The sequence below is a fragment of the Phyllostomus discolor genome, chromosome 14, assembly GCF_004126475.2.
Source record: "Phyllostomus discolor isolate MPI-MPIP mPhyDis1 chromosome 14, mPhyDis1.pri.v3, whole genome shotgun sequence".
NCBI classification, from domain to species: Eukaryota; Metazoa; Chordata; class Mammalia; order Chiroptera; family Phyllostomidae; genus Phyllostomus; species Phyllostomus discolor.
Genome location: NC_040916.2, coordinates 39,729,367 through 39,749,543, shown reverse-complemented (window position 1 = coordinate 39,749,543; position 20,177 = coordinate 39,729,367). Strand labels below are relative to the sequence as shown.

The 20,177-nt window shown below is 38.3% G+C and overlaps 2 protein-coding genes across 2 annotated transcripts in view; both read right to left on the bottom strand.

Annotated features, from left to right (window-relative positions):
* Positions 1 to 334: 334 nt before the first annotated feature.
* On the bottom strand, positions 335 to 19,583 carry TSHB (thyroid stimulating hormone subunit beta). The gene is made up of 4 exons (XM_028503188.2): positions 19,497 to 19,583; positions 4,313 to 4,453; positions 1,106 to 1,268; positions 335 to 660 (listed from the first exon to the last, which is right to left on the bottom strand). The coding sequence occupies exons 3-4, from the start codon at positions 1,265 to 1,267 to the stop codon at positions 406 to 408; spliced, it is 417 nt and encodes a 138-aa protein (XP_028358989.1). The 5' UTR covers position 1,268; positions 4,313 to 4,453; positions 19,497 to 19,583; the 3' UTR covers positions 335 to 405.
* The window catches only part of SYCP1 (synaptonemal complex protein 1), an 82,151-nt gene continuing 80,796 nt past the window's right edge, over positions 18,823 to 20,177 (bottom strand). The window contains exons 30-31 of the mRNA XM_028503146.2: positions 19,497 to 19,586; positions 18,823 to 19,407 (exon numbers count right to left, since the gene is read on the bottom strand). Of these exons, the coding sequence (XP_028358947.1) occupies positions 19,270 to 19,407; positions 19,497 to 19,586 (228 nt within the window). The 3' untranslated portion in view covers positions 18,823 to 19,269. The remainder of the gene's footprint in view (positions 19,408 to 19,496; positions 19,587 to 20,177) is intronic.

The window sequence follows — 20,177 nt, the reverse complement described above, 5'->3', positions numbered from 1 at the left end:
CCTAACTGGTACCCCTGGGTTCTGATCACACTGGCCAGAGAGAGAGGGAGGAGCAAACTCTACAGCATTCCTACATTCATTTTCTACATCAAGGCAAAATCCATGGCCCGTGTAAAGAGCTCGCTCGAGGCCGGCTCTCATTAGTATTCCACGTCCCTGTCCTCCGTCTTACCTGCACTCTGCCCTGTCGTGTGGAAACCACCCTTCACAGGAGCCCAAAGGCCCTTCCAGTCATCCCTCCTTCCAGCACCCTAAGGTCCCTCACGAGTGCATGCATGGGGGTTCGGGCACGGACGAGACAGAACTCGAAATGCACACGCTGCGTTGTGGAATATATTGATGTATCACTAGTTTTATTCCAGGCAAACACAGGTAACTGAATTACAAATTACATCGCCACTGACGTCAGACCGAAAACCCCACCACATAGGACTGCTGAGGTTTGGTGCAGTAGTTCGTCCTGACGGCCTCGTGGGTGCAGTCACTGTAGTCGGTATCGCACTTGCCGCACTTACAGCTCACAGCTACGGGGTAGGAGAAATGAGGACTGACGTGGGGCGGGCACCCTGGTATTTCTGCGGTCTTGTACGTGAAGTCTCTATACGTGCAAACATCCTGGGACAGAGCGTGCTTGGGAAGAAACAGCTTGCCATTGATATCCTGCGGAGAGAACAGAAAAAGGAACGTAGCGTAATGGGACTTTAGGGTACATACAGGTAATGGAAACAGATAAAAATTAGTTCACCTATATTCCGTTGTCACAAATAGGACAGGGAGAGGGTTTCTTAGCCTCATTTAACACGTACCAACTCAACACACCCTCAGTGAATCCCAGAGAGACAAAAGTGGCACATACCCCCCTTTATCTTTGATCACGGGAATAAGATAACAAAGTGTGGAAGTAAACTGTTACAAAATTATCTGTGCCCATTGTGCTCAATGGATGCACATAATATTGTAACCTGTGCATTCTCCACTAAGGAGCCAATCACCATTAGATTTGGAAAGCGGGGATGTGATTTATCTGATCTCCTTTCTGGATAGAGAAGGACTAAGCCTAGTCTTATCTAATTTACAGCTGAAAGAAGTGAGATGGACTACATACCCGTGTCATACAATATCCAGCACAGATGGTGGTGTTGATGGCTAGGCAATAATCACACTCCTTCCTTTCGACATGTATCATATACTCAGTCAGAATACAAAAAGAGGTCACTTGCCCACATGCAAGGCCAAAAATCACGGACATCAGGAAGATGGCAGTCATGCTAAATCAAAGATAAAATTAAAGAATCCATTAGATGTATCCTTTAGCACATTCAGAAGGGACATTTGGAAAGAACTAAAAATATATGTATTTTATGTCCTGGCTGGTATAGCTGAGTGGATTGAGTGCAGGCTGCGAACCAAAGTGCCACCAGTTCAATTCCCAGTCAGGGCACATGCCTGGGTTGCTGGCCAGGTCCCCGGTGAAGGGGCACATGAGAGGCAACCACACATTGATGTTTCCTTGCCTCTCTTTCTCATTCTCTTTTCCTCTCTCTATAAATGAATGAATGAATGAATGAATAAAAATTAATTTTAAAAATATATGCATGTATTTTAATACAGTGCCTATTTTGTCCTAGGCCCTATATTGGGTGCTTTTACATAGTTCATACTCTCAGTAACTTCTTCATACACTTAGATGCGGCTATGACCCACAGAGCCCACGGGGTGTGAGGCCATGTGGTGAAGGTCCTGTCTGCGGCACTGCCTGGCTCCCCGGCAGCAGAACGGCAAGCCTGAGCCACCACGGCCGGGAAGTGGCAGGGACACAAATGCCCGTGTGAAGCTATGCATTCAATGGACGCGATCCAAGTTCCTCCCTCTGTGGTTACAAAAAGTGAACTAACAATGAAGTTTCAGTAACAGCTTCCCCAGAACTGTAGTTTCGAAAAAACTTTGGTTGAAAGACCAGCAACCAGTTTGTGATCAGAAAGAGCCAAGAAACCAAGAAAGTGCATAATCAGACATTAGTACCATTCTCAAGGCAAATAATCTTGCATTTAATTTTACCTATTGCCTTTCAAGGAAGACAAGATAAAGTTCCAGGATGTAGAGAAAAGATGAACTGAAATTACCGCAGGTGTTAAGGAGCTAACCCAGACATCCAGTTACTCCCCTTCTCCATCCCTAGGCTATTCTTCTAAGGTTGGAAGCGGTAGAGTTGGACAAATAAAAAACTGTTACTCAGAGGATGCATGAAATTCACTATCTTAAAAAGATTACAGACACAAAAAGTACAGGCTGACCCAATGCTAGTGACACACTCCAGGATGGCAGATCCACTGCTGGGTAGTCAGGTAGGCGAGGCGTGTCTGGCTGCACGGAGGACACCAGAGGGCCCGCGTGCCACAGGCAGGAGGGAACGTGTATCTCACAGGAGTCTGTCTGATGGAAGAGTTGGCTCAACACCAACTGGGCATCATAACGAGCTGGTGATGTTGACATAATTACTTCAGTTCTGCCACTGAGAGTGTGTACTCCAGATTTTGGAACGTAAAGTGATCACTTCAAAGAGTAAGAAGAATTTTTTTTTACTTTACAAATGTTGTACAGTTAGCTAGGTATATTTGGATTTTTTTTCCTTCTCAAGAATATTGATCCTGGATTAAGGAAGGTAATCACATTTTAAGATTTCCCATGCATAACCAATAAAATGTACTTTAAAAAAATCTCCCGTGGACCTATGAGAAATTGACTAAAACATTTCATCTGTCGAGGCCGCATCTCCCCATCTGCAGACCAGAGAGAGACAAGTCCACTCGATCCTTTTTTAAATCCTAGGAAAAATCTACTTTAGAAATTTTACCCATTGTCATATTCAGCATGGACACTATGCTTCCTTCAGAGTTCCTCCTATAAATGTAAAGCTCTACCTTCATGAAAGGAAAAATTAAAAGTTCTGCGTTATCAGCAAAATAGCTGTGTAACTTTGTGAATGTAAGGAAAGCAAAAAGTATTCTTTCTTCTTCATTGCAAATAGGAAAGCTTGACCCACACAGTCTTTCTAAGTCTCAATTTCTTTATGGAGAAGAGGGAAGCTTCGAACCAGGAGATGATCAGGAGGCTCCCTTCAGCACCAGCAGTCTGTGGTTCTGCGTGATAAATCGGTGTCAGACTCCCGGTCTAGGAGTTAATGACCTAGAATTCTCCTTCCACATTTCACTGCAACTGTGTGTAACAGAGTAATTTAATATCTTTGTGCCTTCATTTTTTCATATGCTCCATTCTAAACTCATAAAAAAGAATAAAACAACACATGTGATGAACTTGGAGTGCTACATAAAAAAGACTATATAAATACATACACAAACATGTATGTATCACTATATAAAATCAGCGTTAGTTAACCCCTCCCTATATAATCGGCCACAATTTCTCTTTTATCACCTGGATCCTCATCTTTGCAAATTGATTGCCTCTTTTAAAATCATCATAAATTATTTATTGAGCAGCTAAATATAGAAGGCATGATTTTAGGCCCTAAAATAACCAGAAATGTTTTTTTCAGTGGGGTAACCACGTATGTCTACACTGCCAATGTTTTTCCTTATTCTAAGATATCTTCTTTTTTTTGCCCCTTACTCCATTTTTTCTTTTCTTTTTTTCCTTTGCTCTCACTACCTTCATTTTCAATAAACACGTTTTTTTCTCTGCTCTGTTAATTTCCTTCACCAGTCCTTTCTCTTCAATGCCTGTGCCACGCTATGAAGAGATTCAACTGCCCGCCCTATAAGCAATCCAGGGACTTTCTAAAGCAACACATTTTCCCAGAAAGTAGAATGTACTGTAAGACAGATGTGTATACCAGACACTATCCAAGGCGGTTTAGCTACTAAATAACTAAAATAAGACAGTAAATTACCCCTGCAGGTACTCAAAATTGAATTTACTCTAAGTTTCCCCAGAAATATATTATCATCAAAGGTAACCGTTAGTGATTGATAGAATTCAATAAGTAGATTATTCAGTTGACAAAAATATTTCAATCAAAATGCAAATAGGGAAAGAAAGCCATGAGCATCAGTCAGGGAATTGACCTGTTGTTCGTCTTCCAGTCAATGGAATTTTTCTTATCTTTACGTAAGTAGTTCACGCAACTTCACCCAACATTGAACTATTTTGGAGCAATAATTAAAATTCTCTGGAGCTGACCCAAGCAAAGTATCACTCAGCACTTGCCAATTTTCAATGAATGCTAAAATGGTGAAAGTGAAAAAAGAAAAAGAACATTTCATCTTGCAGAGCCTTCCAAGTCCAGACCTACCTTACTTCGCGTTGGGGAGCTGAGGCTGTAGTGACTCAGACGAAAGCCTTGGTTCATTTTATACCCTTCGGGATAATTCCTCTCTGATCTTCTTGTTTATACGATTGCGTTTGAATTACTGCTCTCTTATCTGAAAGACATCTATTGAAAATTCATACTGAACCCCAAATAAAATGTGTTTAAACAATTTCACAGTGCTTTCCCTCTGGAAACTCTGACATTATTGCAGCACCAACTTTCTTTTCTCCTATTTCAAAATAAAGTTACCCTTTTAAATACATCCTTTATTAACACTTATTAATATTACAAAGGAAATACACAGAAAGAGAAAGAAACCTTGACATCATCTAAGTACGATATGGAAATGAAATTTTATCTGGAGCATGAGTGCCCCAAATTTTACCTAAGTGCTCATTTAGAGACAAATAAAAGTACTGCCTATCAACAAAGCAAAGGCGAGTTTTTTATGGAAATTCAGGACACTTGGCATATATGTTCCTGACTAAAACAAAAAAGGAGTTCAAAGTGTTTTGTTTTTTCCTTTGTGTTTAAAATAAAAATAAATAAAATTTACGTGACAGAGACTGAAGTCTCAAATCAGTGGCGCACTCTGTTCCTGCACATTTTCACATGCTCTTCCCACCACCTGGAACTCCCGCCCGGCCCCCCCGCCCCGTGCCTCGTCTCACCTAACTCCCCCGCGTCCTTCATGACTGAACGGAGAAAGCTCTCCTTCTGAGTCCTGGGGCCTCTCTCATGGTTGGTGGTTTTATTAGAATTAGAGAAAATATATAGAATATCTGGCACATGGTAGAGGCTCGATAAATCACAGATATTATTATAGATTATTGGCACCCTGGTTAGTCTTCCCTTGTCCTCTTTATTATTAATGAAAGTTAATGAAAAAAAGAGGCCTGGTATAGGCAAGGCTCCCTGGAAGGGGATGGAAAGGTGAAGACAGAATTGGGGATATAAACCCAAAATAGCCACCCCAGGGGCTCCCAAATCTTGGGAGTGTGAGCTGCCATGTAGTAAGAGAAGAAATCTGGAAACAGGTAAAGTGACGATGAGGATGCCAAATTGAACCTGCTTCGTGGGATCCCACCCAAGATGCTGAGGGCACAGTAACTGTGGGAATGCTGCATGTTTGTTTCTAACGGAACTAGTGCTCTGTCGCATAAAGTGTTGATTCGTGTTCTCAGTGTCTGGCAAATCTATGTACACATCCCTGGGAAATATAAATACACATAGTAAGTAACTGATATACTCTTGGCCTACTAAGAGAAGAACTATAAAAATTATCATACATTTGGGTAATGATTTTATTTTCAAAGGGGCTCGAATATATTTGCTCTCCTACTGTTAAAAGAACCCAGGCAGACAGAACTTTCACTTCAGACTGGATTTACTTGCCCATCTCAGATAACTATAAACAGGATAAAATAGATGAAACAATGGCTCCACATACATGGAACATCAGGCAACAAAGGAAAGTGATCCCAAAGGGACAAGAAACAAAGGAACTACAGCTTACTGCTGGAAGAAAGTTTCTGGCCTATGGAGCAGGGAGGGGTATTAAGGCAGAGGCAAGAATTGTCCCCAAATTGAGGAGATGGACGTGGGTGTCCTTGGAGCCCAAGGCACTTGGGATTCACAGGAAAGCATATTGGAGAGGAGAGGACTACACAGAGAAAGAATTCTGCAGATCTGAAGATAATCTCTTTGAATATTCAGCTGAAAACTGATAAACTCCTGCGAGGAAACCAGATGAGGCCGGGAAAGGAAATGCCTGAAGGGACTGAAGAGAACCGTCCTGGGACTCACACAGAGACAGGCACAATGTTGCTCCAACCAGCAACAGTGGGAAATTTGCTAATTCGTGGGAAATCAGGTACTAGATTTAGAAGGGCTGTGCCTCCATTGTGGGGAAAAATTAGCCCTAGACTAAATGCTGTTCTGACCTTGCCTTAACAAATTTTTAAAGCAAGACCCAAAGGATCAACTATTTGCAAGTAGCAGAACTGACTCAGAACAAAGTTGAAGAAATATTTACAGGAATACAACAATATCTTACCCCCCACAATGCATTCAATATAATCCACAATGTGTGTCATTCAATAAAAAATTACTAGGCATGCAAAGAAGCAGGAAAATATAATTCATAATAAGAAAGTTGATCCATCGAAATGGACCCAGAAATGGTAGAGATAATAGAATTAGACAATACAAAGGACGTCACAGCATGACACTACCAAAGGAACACAATAATTTCCTAGTAACTGATCCTAAAGGAGTAGAAATTTGAGTAATTGAAAAAAATCCTAATTATTTTAAAGAAAGTAATATTCAAGGGAACATAGACAACTCAATGAACTCAGGAAAACAATGCATAAATGAAACCAGAAGTTTAACAAAGATATAAAAATCACAGAAAAGAACCAAATAAATTCTGGAGTTAGAGGATATTAAATCACATTGAACTCTAGCATGTAAGTTAAAAGATGGAACTGTTGAAAATAACCATAGCCACAATATTTTGTTAATGTAACATAATATAAAAGTATGTAAATATGGGGCACCAATAACATAAAATGAGAGAGGGAAGTAAATGTGTAGAACTTTATCATACACATGAAATTAAGGTGTTGTTAGCTTAAAATAAACTCATAAATGTGAAAATGTTTTATATAAGCATCATGGTAATCACAAAGAAACACAATAGATACACAAATGATCAAAGGAAAAAAATTAAAGCATACCACTACCAAAAAAAATCATCAATTACAAAGAAAGACTACAGGAGAGGAAGGGGAAAAAAGAACTCAAAACAATCAGAAAACAGGTAATGAAATGGTGAAAGTATGGTAAAGCAATTACATATCAATAATTACTCAAATATAAATGGTTTAAATTCTCCAATTAAAAGATAAGCAGTAGCTGAATGAACTAACAAAAGAAAAGACCCAATGATATGCTGCCTACAAGAAACTCTAAGCTTCAAGGACACTCATAGCTTCAAAGTGAAGGGATGTAAAAAGATATCCCTTGCAAATGAAAACCAAAATAGAGCAGAAATAGCTATACTTACATTAGATAAAACAGACTTTAAGGCAAATGCTGTAGCAAGAGACAAAGGTCATTATATTATGATAAAAGGGCCTATTTATTAGAAGATATAATAATTATGGCCCTAACCAGTGTTGCTCAGTTGGATGGGCATTATCCCTCAAAGTGAAAGGTTGCTGGTTCGATTCATGGTCAGGCACATGCCTCGGTTGCCAGCCCAGTCCCAGGTGGGTCAGAGTATGTACAAGAGACGGCTGACCAATGTTCTTCTCACACATCAATGTTTCTCTCCCTCTCTTTCTCCCTTCCTTCCCCTCTCTCCAAGATAAATAAAATCTTTTCAAAGAGAGAGTATAATAATTATAAATAGACATGCATCCAATATTACAGCACCTAAATAGATTAAATAATAATTAATAGATCGGGAGGCAGAAAAAACAACAATGCAATAACAAGCACTTACATATCCCACTTTCAACAATGACTACATCATCTAGACAGAAAATGAATACAGAAATAATGGAATTGGAGTACACTTTAGATCACACAGACCTAACAGGCATATACTCAACATTCCATTCAACAGCAGCAGAATATTTCTTTTTCTCAAGGGAGAGACAGCCAATTTGCCTAATACATAGAAACAAACACTGAGAGTCTGGCAAAGTGAGGAGACAGGGATTTATTCCAAACAAAAGGCCATGAAAAAACTCAGAAAAAGACCTTCATGAAATGGATATAAGAAACCTACCTGATAAAGAGTTCAAAGTAATGGTCCTAAAGTTATTCAATGAAGTTGGAATAAGAATGGATGAACACAGTGAGATCTTCAACAAAGAGACAGAAAAGTATAAGAAAGTTCCAAGCAGATGTTATGGAGCTGAAGAACACAATCACTGAAGTGATGTGGAGGCGGGGGTGGGAGGGAACAATGGCGGTAGCTCCCCTCTCCTGGGACCTCAGTCCCTTCTCTGGGATCCTGGGTTGCACGCTCTGCCCTGGTCCACAATCGCCACCTCACTGGGTCCACCAGCTGCCACTCACGTACTCAGGGTCCACCCGCTGTAGTGTAAAAAATACACTACAGTGGTCCAACAGAAGACTGGATGAAGCAAAGGAATAGATCAGTGATCTGGGTAACAAAGCAATGGAAATCTCTTAGAAAGGACAATAAAAAGAAAAAAAATAAGTAAAGATACCTTAAGGGATCTTTGGGATAATTCAAGTGTAATAATATTCACATTATAGGGGTCTAAGAAGGAGAAGAAAGACAGAAACAGCAAGAAAAATTTATTTGAAGAAATAATGGCTGAAAATTTTTCTAATCAGGGGAATGAAACACACATCCAGGTCCAGGAAGTTCAGAGAGTCCCAAAGACGATGGACCCAATGAAATCCACACCAAAACACACTATAATCAAAATGGTAAAAGTTAAATAAAAACAGAGAATCTTAAAAGTAGCAAGAGATAACGTGTGACATAAAAGGGAAACTTCATAAGACTATCAGATTTTTTAGCAGAAACTTTGCAGGCCAGAAGGGAGTGGCAGGACATATTCGAAGCATTGAAAAACTTCAAACCAACAGTTCTCTACATAGCAAGATGATCATTAAGAATTGAGGAAGAGATTAAGTTTTCCAGACTAGCAAAACTAAAGGAGCTAAACTGGACTTATAAGAAACATTAATGGGACTTTTTTAAACTGAGAAGAAATGGGACTAGTTAATAACAGGGAAACATATAAAATTAAAAATCTCAGTGGTAGGGGGAAACATATATAGTAATGGCAGTGAATCAATCACTTACAAAGTATAAAGGTTTAAAGACAAAGAGTAAAATTAAAACTAGATAGAGGATACATAAAATAAAAAGGTAAATTGTCACATCAAAAAATGTAATATGTGGTGGGTGGAAAAGTGGGAGTAAAAATGTAAAGTTGTGGAATGTGTTCAAATCCAAGTTGACATCAACTTAAACTGTTATATACATGGGATGTTAAAGGATCACACACCATGACCGAGTTGGATTTATTCCCGAGATGCAAGGGTGGTTCCACATCTGCAGATCAATCAATGTGATACACCACATTAACAAAATGAAGGATAGCCCTGGCTGGTATTGCTCAGTGGATTGAGCACCAGCTTGCAAACCAAAGGGTCGCTGGTTCGATTCCCAGTCAAGGTGCATGCCTGAGTTGTGGGTCACGTGAGAGGCGACCACACATTGATATTTCTCTCCCTCTCTCCCTCCCTTTCCCTCTCTCTAAAAATAAATAAATAAATAATCTTTAAAAAATTAAGGGTAAAACTATATGACCATCTCAATAGATACAGAAAAGGCATTTGACACTTCAACATCTAGTATGATAAAAAAAAAATTCTCAATAAAGTGTGTACAGAGGAAATGTACCTCAACCTCAACCAAAGCCTAATAAAGGCTTTCTATAACAACCCACAGCTAACATTATACTCAATAGTGAAAAAGCTGAAAGCGTTTCCTCTAAGATCAGGAACAAGGTAAGGATGCCCACTCTCGCTACTTTTATTCAACATAGTATTGAAAGACCTAGCCAGAGAAATCAGGCAGGAATAAGAACTAAAAGGCATCCACCCCTGACTGGTGTGGCTCAGTGGACTGAGTGCCAGTCTGCGAGCCAAAGGGTCGTTGGTTCAATCCCTAGTCAGTGCACATGCTTGGGTTGTGGGCTGGGTGCCCAGTAGGGGGCATGAGAGAGGCAACCACACATTGATGTTTCTCTCCCTCTTTTTTTCCCTCCCTTCTTCTCTCTCTAAAAGTAAATAAAATCTTTAAAGAAAAAGAATTAAAAGGCATCCAAATCAGAAAGGAAGAAGTAAAATTACTGGTTTGTAGATTACATGATACTATATATGGGAATAAGCAAAAGTAGGTTTGTAGTTGTTCATATTGAAAACAATACAATAACTAATATCTAATAATAGAGCAATAAACTGTTTCATGTGCTCATAACTATAAACCTACTTTTGCCAACCCCTGTATAGAAAACCCCGAATATTCAACCAAAAAGCTGTTAGAATTAATAAGTGAATTCAGTAAAGTTGCAGGATACAAAACTAATATATAAAAATCTGTGGTGTTTCTATACACCAGCCTTGAACTGTAAGACAAATGAGGAAACACTGTCACTGGTCATGGCAGCCCTAGGAAAATAATACATGCAATTTATTTTATGTCAGTTACACCTCAACAAAGCTGTTCTTAAAACTCCAGTAGGCAAAAATGATCTGTGTCTACCACCCTGACTTCATCATCCTGTCTCATTCCACCTTTTACTTCCTATGTTCCTTTGAGCATGCTCCACCTGCTCTTGCAACAGGGTTTTTGCATTTATTGTTTATTACGAAGAGCTCTTCCACCAGATCTCCAAATGGCTTCCTCATCATCTCGGCTTTTAAAATGGCTTCCTCGGACCAGCCTTCCTTGACCATTGATCTGCCTCTGCCATTTTTTTACCCCACTATCTCATTCTTCCTTCATAGTGCTTATAACTTTCCGATATTATATTATTTGTTTACATATTTACTCTGTTCCTCCCCTTTCAACTAGAATGTAAGCACCATAAATGGAGGGGCTTACCTGTATTGGTAAAACCAGCCCATTTCATATATTAGATGTTCAATAAATATTTATGAATGCATAAGTGGAAATACCGGTGCTATTTCCAGAGTTTATAATCAGATACAAGGAGAGGTTAACTGCTCTAATGTTTTATAGATGGCTACAGCAAAGCCCTACTAAAATAAAAGTTTCCTGATATCCCTTTTATTGAATTAAAATTTTAACTCATTTTCAAAGGAACAATAAAAGCCTCAATCTTCAATTAGCTAAACAGAGAAACTGCATTGGTTATGAATGAGACCTGCTAATATTTTACCCTCCTCAGAGAGGGAGTGTTCTAGCTGGCAAGATGCTCTACTTCCATGAAGTTCTAAGGTCCTGTGCCATACATATGTTTTTAAAACTCAGTTTATCCATCTGAAGTTTACATTATCTGTAAGAGTCACATTAGAATAGTCTGCCATTTGAAATAAAATCATTTATTAAACTCCTTTCAATTTTTTCTTAAATACAGACAATTGATAGCAAGAAGTTTTGGGCTTCATGTGCATATATGTATCCCTGTATTATCTTGAAGCTCCCAAGTAGAGAGACAAAACTAATATTTATAAAAACTATGTCAATTTACTTCTCTCTTTTGGTAACACGTTAAGCCCCCAATATGCCACATTTATATGAATTGACAAAAGCTTTCACCATTTCAAAACATTTTTAAGTTAAGGTCATATATAAATGTTAATAGGGGTTGCTAACATCTTCTGTAATAAAATTCATAGTGTTATAAAAGTATTCTTTTCTGTATATCAAAACTTATTTATCCCTCAGTACAATATATTATTCACTCTATTTTTGTTACTGTATGTAACCTCTTGGTAATTAGCTATTATTTCACCGTCTGAATAATATGAGCAGTATTAACTGTACTCACAGTGACACATGCAACCACTTCTCAGCAACTAATCCACATTGTTATTAATCTCACCAAAAATTATTTTAACTTGTCCCATCTTTGTTTAGTATACCTTTTATTTTAACAGAATCACAGTATTGCTATATGTAAAAATCAATAAAGAATTCCCCTGTTGCGAGAGTCTGATTTATTTTAAAAGACGAGTTTGCCTGAAATTTTGTATTTAGAGGTATGGTTACTGATCACCTGATTTTAAAATGTTGTCTTCTGAAACATCTCCTAACAAAAGATTTCTTGAACGTGCCAAAGTGGGGCAGCTTACGTCAAGTGAGTCTCCCTGAACCAAGGAAGACAATTTCACAGTGGCCACGAGGGAGCCAGTGGGCTGCACCACGTGGTTAACCTGGTCATTTGACTTTGGTTGCTGCAGTGCCATTTCCGATTTGTCTAAACAACTGAGACTTGGCACTTGAGAACACACAATACTCTCGTGAACTGTGAAGAGTGGTTAATTTGTACTTCAAAAGGCTTGAAATCCGGTTCCACCACTTGTTCTGTGCCTTTAGTTTTCTCCCTCCAAGTCCTAGTTTGCTTATCTGTACAATGGGGGTAAATGCTACTTCACTGGGGTTTGGCAGGTATTAAGTGGAGCAGTAGACAATAAGCCACTTTCTACACTATAGAGCCTTACATTCTTTTATAAAAAAGAATTCTGTAAGCAAATTAATCTGTGGTAGCCAAGAAATAATACACTAATAAGGCAGCTAAGTTCCTTTACTACATGTGTGTGAAAACAACTGGAGTAAAAGAAGCTAGAGACAAAAGGCCCCATGTGGTATGATTCCATGTATGTGAAATACACAGGACAGGAAAGCCCACAGAGCCGGAAATACCTGGGGGCGGGGGCGGGGGGCGGGGGACGGGGGAGGGGCGGGGGGGGGTGGGAAATAGGGAACAACAACTCACTGAGCACAGGGTTTCCTCTGGGAGTGATTTGGCACTAGGTAAAGGCAGTGCTTGCACCACATTGTAAACATGTTAAATACCAGAAAATTCTTCACTTTAAAGTGCTTAACTTTATTATGTAAATTTCACCTGCAATAGCATTTGAAGGTAAACTATGATAAATTAAAGATGTATATTGCAAATCCTAGAACAACCACTAAAAATGAAAGTATAGCTAAAAAGCCCACAGTATCAAAAGAATGAGAAGATACAGACGGGGAGAAAATATTTGTAAAACACCTATCAGATAATGGATTGTTATCCAAAATATACAAAGAACTCTTTAAACCTGACAAAAAAATTAATCTGATTTAAGAATGGACAAGGCCTGAACAGACAGACATCTCACCGAAGAAGACATCAGACGGCAAATAAACATATGAAAAGATGGTCTACATCATGTCACCAGGGAAATGCAAGTTAAAACCGTAAGATACCACCACACCCCTATCAGAATGACCCAAACCCAGAACCCTGACAACACCAAATTCCAGTGAGGATGTGGAGCAACAGAAGTTCCTGGTGAGAATGTAAAATGCCATAGCCATTTTGGAAGATAGTTCGGCAACTTCTTTTAAAACAAAACATACAATTACCATACAATCCAGCAAACTGTGCTTCTTGGTCTTTACCCAAAGGAGTTGAAAACTTAGGTGCACAAATACAACAAAACAAACAAACAAACAAAACACCCTGCACATGAGTGTTTACAGCAGCTTTATTCAGGGTTGCCAAAGCCTGAAAACAACCGAATATCCTCCAGGGGGTGAGTGGATAAATAAATTGTGGTATAACTAGATAATAGAATATTATTCAGTGCTAAAAAGAAGTGAACTATGAAATCACGAAAGACATGGGGGAATCTTAAGTATGATTCCAACTAAATGACAGCCTTGAAAAGATAAAACTACTGAAACATTAAAACTTAACAATAAAAATCTAAAAACCTGACCTAAGAATGGACAAAAGACCTGAATAGACACCTCGCCAAAGAAGACAGACAGATGGCAAATACGCATCAGCGGATTCCAGGGGGTGGGGGAAGGAGGGATGAGTGACAGGGCACACAGGCAGCAAAAACATTCTGTGTGCCATAATAGTAGATGCGTGTCCTTAAACGTTTGTCACAATCCATAGAATGCACACGACCCAGAGTGAGTCCTAAGTCACCTCGGGCTTTAAGTAACAATGACGCACCGAGAAAGCTTCATCGGCTGCAACATTACACCATTCAGAAGCTACGTGGGAACCGAACGGAGGGCTGTGCGTGTGGGGACACGTGCATGGGAGATCTCTAGGCCTTCCGCTCAGCTGCACTGTGCATCTGAAACTACTGAAAATATAAAGCCTATTAATTTTCAAAAAGCCAATAGTGAAGATAAAATGAATCGTGCCAATATTAAAGTAATCCAAAAGAAAACAGAGAAGAAAGGAGACAACAGATAAACCAAATAAAAAATATGTGGCAAGATGAAAAACTTAAACCTAAGCATATTAAATATAAGTGGTTTAAACATTCAAATTATAAAGCAAAGATGATCGGATTAGATAAAAATCAAGACAATATTCTATCTCCAATTAACCCACTTCACATAGAGAGACGTGGATAGAAAATGCAAACATTAGTTAAAAGCAAGTAGTAATATCTAGTATCATACTTTTGGTGAAATAACTGGAGAAGGTGAGATGTCCACTCTCAGCATTTGTATGCAGCTTTGTACTAGACATACTAGCCCATGCAATAAGGCAATGAAAAGAAATAATAATCCAATAAGCCATGTTCTTAATGTAGCTGATAAATACAATATTTAAAAACCTTACAAAAAGAACAAGAAATGAAATTTTATTTACCTGCAGATGACACAATCTTACACAGAAATTCTAAGAAATCCACAAACATGCTTCTGAAACCGAGTTTATCAAGGTTATGGGACACAAACTGACGGGACAGAAATCTCGCCTCCCCAGACATCACCATCATCTTCTCCCTGCCACAGGGCATCTGGAGGACCAAGCCAGGCCACACGCAAGCACCCTTTCTGGGTCCTGGGTGCCACAGATGGGTGCTGCCAGAGGGCCATCCTTGGGTTCATCTACCTGCTGGCCTGCCAGCAAACCTGCCTCGGCTCCCATGCACCAGACGCCATCCTGAGGCCTCCGTAACAGATGCAGATTTCCGCAAGGCAGACAGCACTCTGTCAATGCAGCTGGCACCAGCAGACCAATGCTCCTTGCCAATCTGCCTGTCCATAGACTCCCGCCACCTATTACTGGCCAGAGCTGCTCCGAGGTAGCCCTCATGTGTCCATTTGTAGAAACTGCAGCCTCCACGTTAACCAGTGTTTAAAGAACCTGAAGGAGGCAGGTGGGTAATAATAATGGCTACTGCAGGCACTAGTCTGGCAACATGGAATCTGCTCACATTTCAGGCAGTCCCAGGACAGGAAAGAGACATCTAAAGATAGTGAGTCCCCTGGGCCAATTTGGAAGTAAGGAGCTTCAAGAGTACAGGTCCTCCTTTTTTACTGTCCCTGTTAAATTTCCATCTTCATATAGTGAATCAAATACATTAAAACCCACAGAAAGCCCACCTATCACAGGCATTCATAACATTGATTTTATCAATAAAAATGAGAGCTAATGACCATTAGCACTTGCTTTATGCTAATAATATCTATTAACCTTTCAAAATGTCTATTAACTTGCTTTCTCTAGTTATAATCACTACCACTTTACAAACTAGAAAACTAAACCACAGGGACGTTATTCAGAGCTTGAAAGGCAGAACTAGGGATCCAAACTCAGTCAGCCAAACAAACTCCATACTTTCAACTGACACATCCTACCTGTGGTCTGGCCTAAAGAATTCATTTTGACTTAATTATACATGATAATTCAATTTGTGATTTAGCTGATAAACAATATATAAAAATCTCAGATACTATTATAAAGGCCAGAACCTTTAATGAAATAGCTATTAATTTCATAGAAGCTGAGAGAAGATTCAACATTATAAACAATATTGTTGGTAAAAAGAGAAATTTTCTACTTATGAAACTAGGTCATTTCATGACTATCAATTTACTGGGAAAGTCATTGAAAAAAATTGATGCATTTCCCTTTCACAAATCATAGTTCAGACAGAAGCTCCTTTTGACTACAGATAGCAACATCAAGCAAATAACAGCAATAATTGTTTTTAGTTAAAGGATAACTTGAAAATTATTGGAATTAAATGATCTACACTGCAATTTATATCACAGCAGTTTTGTAAGAATGTTTAATTTGTAAAATATATTTTTATTATAGAACATATATTAACTTTTTATACATAATGATTTACACATTTATACCAGTGAATCCATATTTTGCTATCACTTCTAGACAACTTCTATTTAAAATTTTAATATGTATCTATAGGTCCATGAGTTTCAAATTAATAATTTAACCTATAGAAATAAAAGCACCAATATGAGCACTGTTCATAGTGCAAAAAACTGGAAACAAAGAGAATTCCCACTGTATCAGTTAAGATAGAGTACATTATGCCAATAATAACCACCCCAAATTCTCAGGGGCTGAATACCACAGTCTTATTTCTTATTCATACTATATAACAATAATGGGTTAATGGAGGAACTTTATTCCACATAATTTTCACTCACGGACCAAGGATGACAGAGGTTGCATCATCTGTAACACCACAAATTGCTGCAGCAGGATAGAGTGATAGAGGGTCTCATGCTCTTCACCAGCAACTCTGGCACAAAAGTAATTAATGCACATCATGTCTACCTAAAATCCACTGGCCAGAACTTACCACACAGCCTCACCAAGGTAGGAGGGAAAGTGCAATTTTCTCATTGCCCAAAAGAAGAACTGGATATAGATGACCATAAAGGCCTCTACCACACTCTAATAGAAAAGTAGCTACATTATGGTACACCTATGAACTATTACCCAGCCATTTAAATGAATGAATTGGAGCTATACCATGTTTTGAGAGAGTTCCGTAACATACTGAGTAAAGGAAAACTCTGAAAAATATACATAGTATCTCATTTTTAAAAATTAACCATGACCAGAGAAATCTGTATATTTGCATGCATATGTAAAAGTATAACTAAATACATTATATCTTTATCTATCTGTTGTGGAAAGAAATAGGGAAGGATACACCCTAGGTTCTTCTCAAAGGTTACCTGGGAGACGGAAATTTGACAGAGGGGGATTCTGGTATGTGTGGTGAGGAGGAGAGCAGAGTGGGCCAGGGAGAAAGCAAAGGGAGAAAAAGAGGGCACTAAGACTTCACACGATTATATTCGCCCATTATGTAAATTATGTATATGCATACAGAATTTAAGTCATTTTAAAAACTATCTTTTCTTTTTAATTTTGATCGCTTTTATATGCCTCAAGGTACTGATCTGTTGAAATTAAATGATATTTTCCATTCCCTCAAGCTCTAAATTCTGATTTCATAACTTAAATAATGTTGAGTCTTATCTGTCTCCTGTTTGTCATTTCCTATTTGTGATCCACAATTGACCTGCCTTGATTAAAGATCCTGATGCACTACTACCGCCTGTGGACTATTAATTATATGGAATTCACATTGCCTGAATTATGAATAATTTATTTCTAACCTTTATATCAACCAAAGCAACTTGCTCTTTGACATCATTAATTTTTACATTTTCATGAAGTAGGAGACATTTTAGAAGTAGAGTGATAAAGTTATGGATATTTTTCCTAGGACAGGCATTAGATCTAATCTAAAAGTGTGGAACTTAAACTTTCAGTCTAAGTAATTTTCCCGTCTCTCGTCTGGACTACTTCAGTAACTTTAAATATGCTATTGGCTCCCAAATTTATCCCACTGCACCGGACCTGTCTCCAGGCCAACTCACCAGCTCTATCTGGAAGTCCAGCAGGCATTCCCAACCTAACAGGTCTGAAACTGCAGCTCAGGCAAAAAGTGCTGAACCCATCCTTGGTCCTTTCTCTCTCTTATCACATCCCACACCTAACCTCCAAAGTAAATTCAGAAGTTGACCCCTCCCTCCCCCGCTGCTCTCACCCTCGTTCAGGGCACTACCATCTCTCGTATGCAATAAACCTGTCTGCTGTTTTAGCCTTTGGTCCCCTTTTCAAATGTTTTCAATATAGTGGTCAGAAAGATCCAGATGCTGAAACATAAATGAGTTCGATTTTCCTTGCTCAGAAAAATCTAATTTCACATTTTATCCAGAGTAAAAGCCAGAGCTCTTAACGTGGCCTGTAAGTGCTACATAATCTGCACCCCCCCACACTCCCCACCCTATTAAGTATCAAGCCTTTCCCCTCCTACTCTCCCCTTCGAACACTCTCCTCCAGGCTCGGGGGCTCCTTGCTGCTTCCCAGCTATGCTAGGTGCACCCCCAGGTAGGTGTGCAAATGGAATTAACAATATTGTTAAAAAATGTCTCTGGGCCTCTGTACTTCCTATTTCTTTTGCCAATAATGTGTTCCCCCAGGTAGCCACAGGCTTACGTGTTATTCAACTGTCATTTCAGTGAGGGCCACCCCACATAAAATGTCACCCCCCTTCATACTCCCTAGTACTTACCCTTCCCTGTTTCATTTCTCCCTAGCAATTACCATTAACTAATATATGTTTTGCTTATTATTTTGTTTATTGTCTATTTCCCTCCCTGTAATGTAAGCTCTGGAAGAACAGAGGGTTTATTTTTGTTTTGTTCACTATGATATCCCAATATCTACAACTATACTTGACCCTTAATAGACACTCCATAAATATTTGCTTAATGAATGTTGAATAAATGAAGTAATTTAGGAAGTCAAACTGGTGTAGCCCTTTTTCCAGAAACTAAAAAAATACTCTCAATTTTATAACTAGGTAAAGCTGCTTCAGAACTGTATGCAGAATTTGGCTAAAATGAGCTCAAGATTTTAAAAATAAAATTATCAAAATTTTGGTAATTTGCTGTCTAGATGACCGCATAGAATCAAGAAGAAACATGTATTTGCATCCAAAATATTTTAATAGTAAATAATTAAGAGTAAATTTCAATAATCTGTTCTTAGCATTCAGTGGCTAACTTTACAATTTGAAAACTTAGCCAAAACAGTTTTCATGAATACAAGAAAAAGTAAAATCAAAACATAATCATCTAATTATCTGAATACAATTCAAGTTTTCAGATAACATGTGGTTATTTCATTTAGACCAAAATATAAAAGTACAAAGAAAGAGAAGTAATTTCTGCAAGTATCACAGTCTCAGTTTCAGAAACAGTTTGGCTCTTTATAATTTAAGAAAAAATTAACTATAAATTTTATGTTATTGGCCTCCTTAATCACACTGATTTTCTGAAATTAAGCAAATAGCCTTTCTGCTTCCTTTAGTTTTTTTTTCCTATCCATTTTAGAAATTACAGCCCAACGGTCATCCCGCATTTTCCTCATAGCTCCAAGCTTCAGTGTAGATCCAAGGCTTGTTAGAGATGAAGGGGTCTGAATATGAAATAAAACCATAGTATGTTTAATAAAAGAATAAAGTCCAGCTTTTGAAATTTGCTCTCTGATATAAATTTATAAGTTACCTTTTTTGGTGTTTTGACATAAAAATGTGAAGTTGTTGGATAATTATTCTTGGATATGTTTTTCAATGTCTCTTCCTCTGAAACCATGCTCTTAAAGAAAAATACAAAAATGTAATTTGGGGGAGGCCATAATTAATACTACATTATTAAAAATTGTCTATATACCATATATGAAGAGGAGGAGGCAAAGGAGGAGGGAGAAGGAAAGGAAGGAGGAGAGAGAAGAAAAAAGACTGAAAAAAGAAGGCTACGACAAAATAACTTCAATCTGCCAAAGAAAAGACCTCAATTTTGACTCCATTAACTATATTCCTGAAAGGTAATGTGAAATACAAGGTGTGTGTGAACAGTAATTTCCTACTAATTTCTATTTTAGTTTCAGAGTCTTTATATGACCAAGCTCTCCTCCCCTTACCCCCAAACTACTTACTCAAATTCACACTTAAGCCCTATATAAAAACAATTTATAATCATATAAAATTAAAATATCAATTGTCGATTTATGAGAATTGTAATTCTACCAAATAATAATAGCTAACACATATTTAGCACTTTCTTTATGTCAGGCACTGTTTTAAGCACTTTGCAAATTTTAATTATTTTTTTAAGATTTTATTTATTTTTAGAGAGAGGGGAAGGGAGGGAGAAAGGCAGGAGAAAAATATCAATGTGTGGTTGCCT

What these genes read in the sequence shown, in the direction of transcription:
- TSHB (XM_028503188.2), bottom strand. Translation starts at nt 1,267, where the DNA reads ATGACTGCCATCTTCCTGATGTCCGTGATTTTTGGCCTTGCATGTGGG. An exon ending in CTGGATATTGTATGACACGG is followed by an intron (nt 661 to 1,105) that starts GTATGTAGTCCA and finishes TTCTCTCCGCAG; the next exon opens with GATATCAATGGCAAGCTGTT.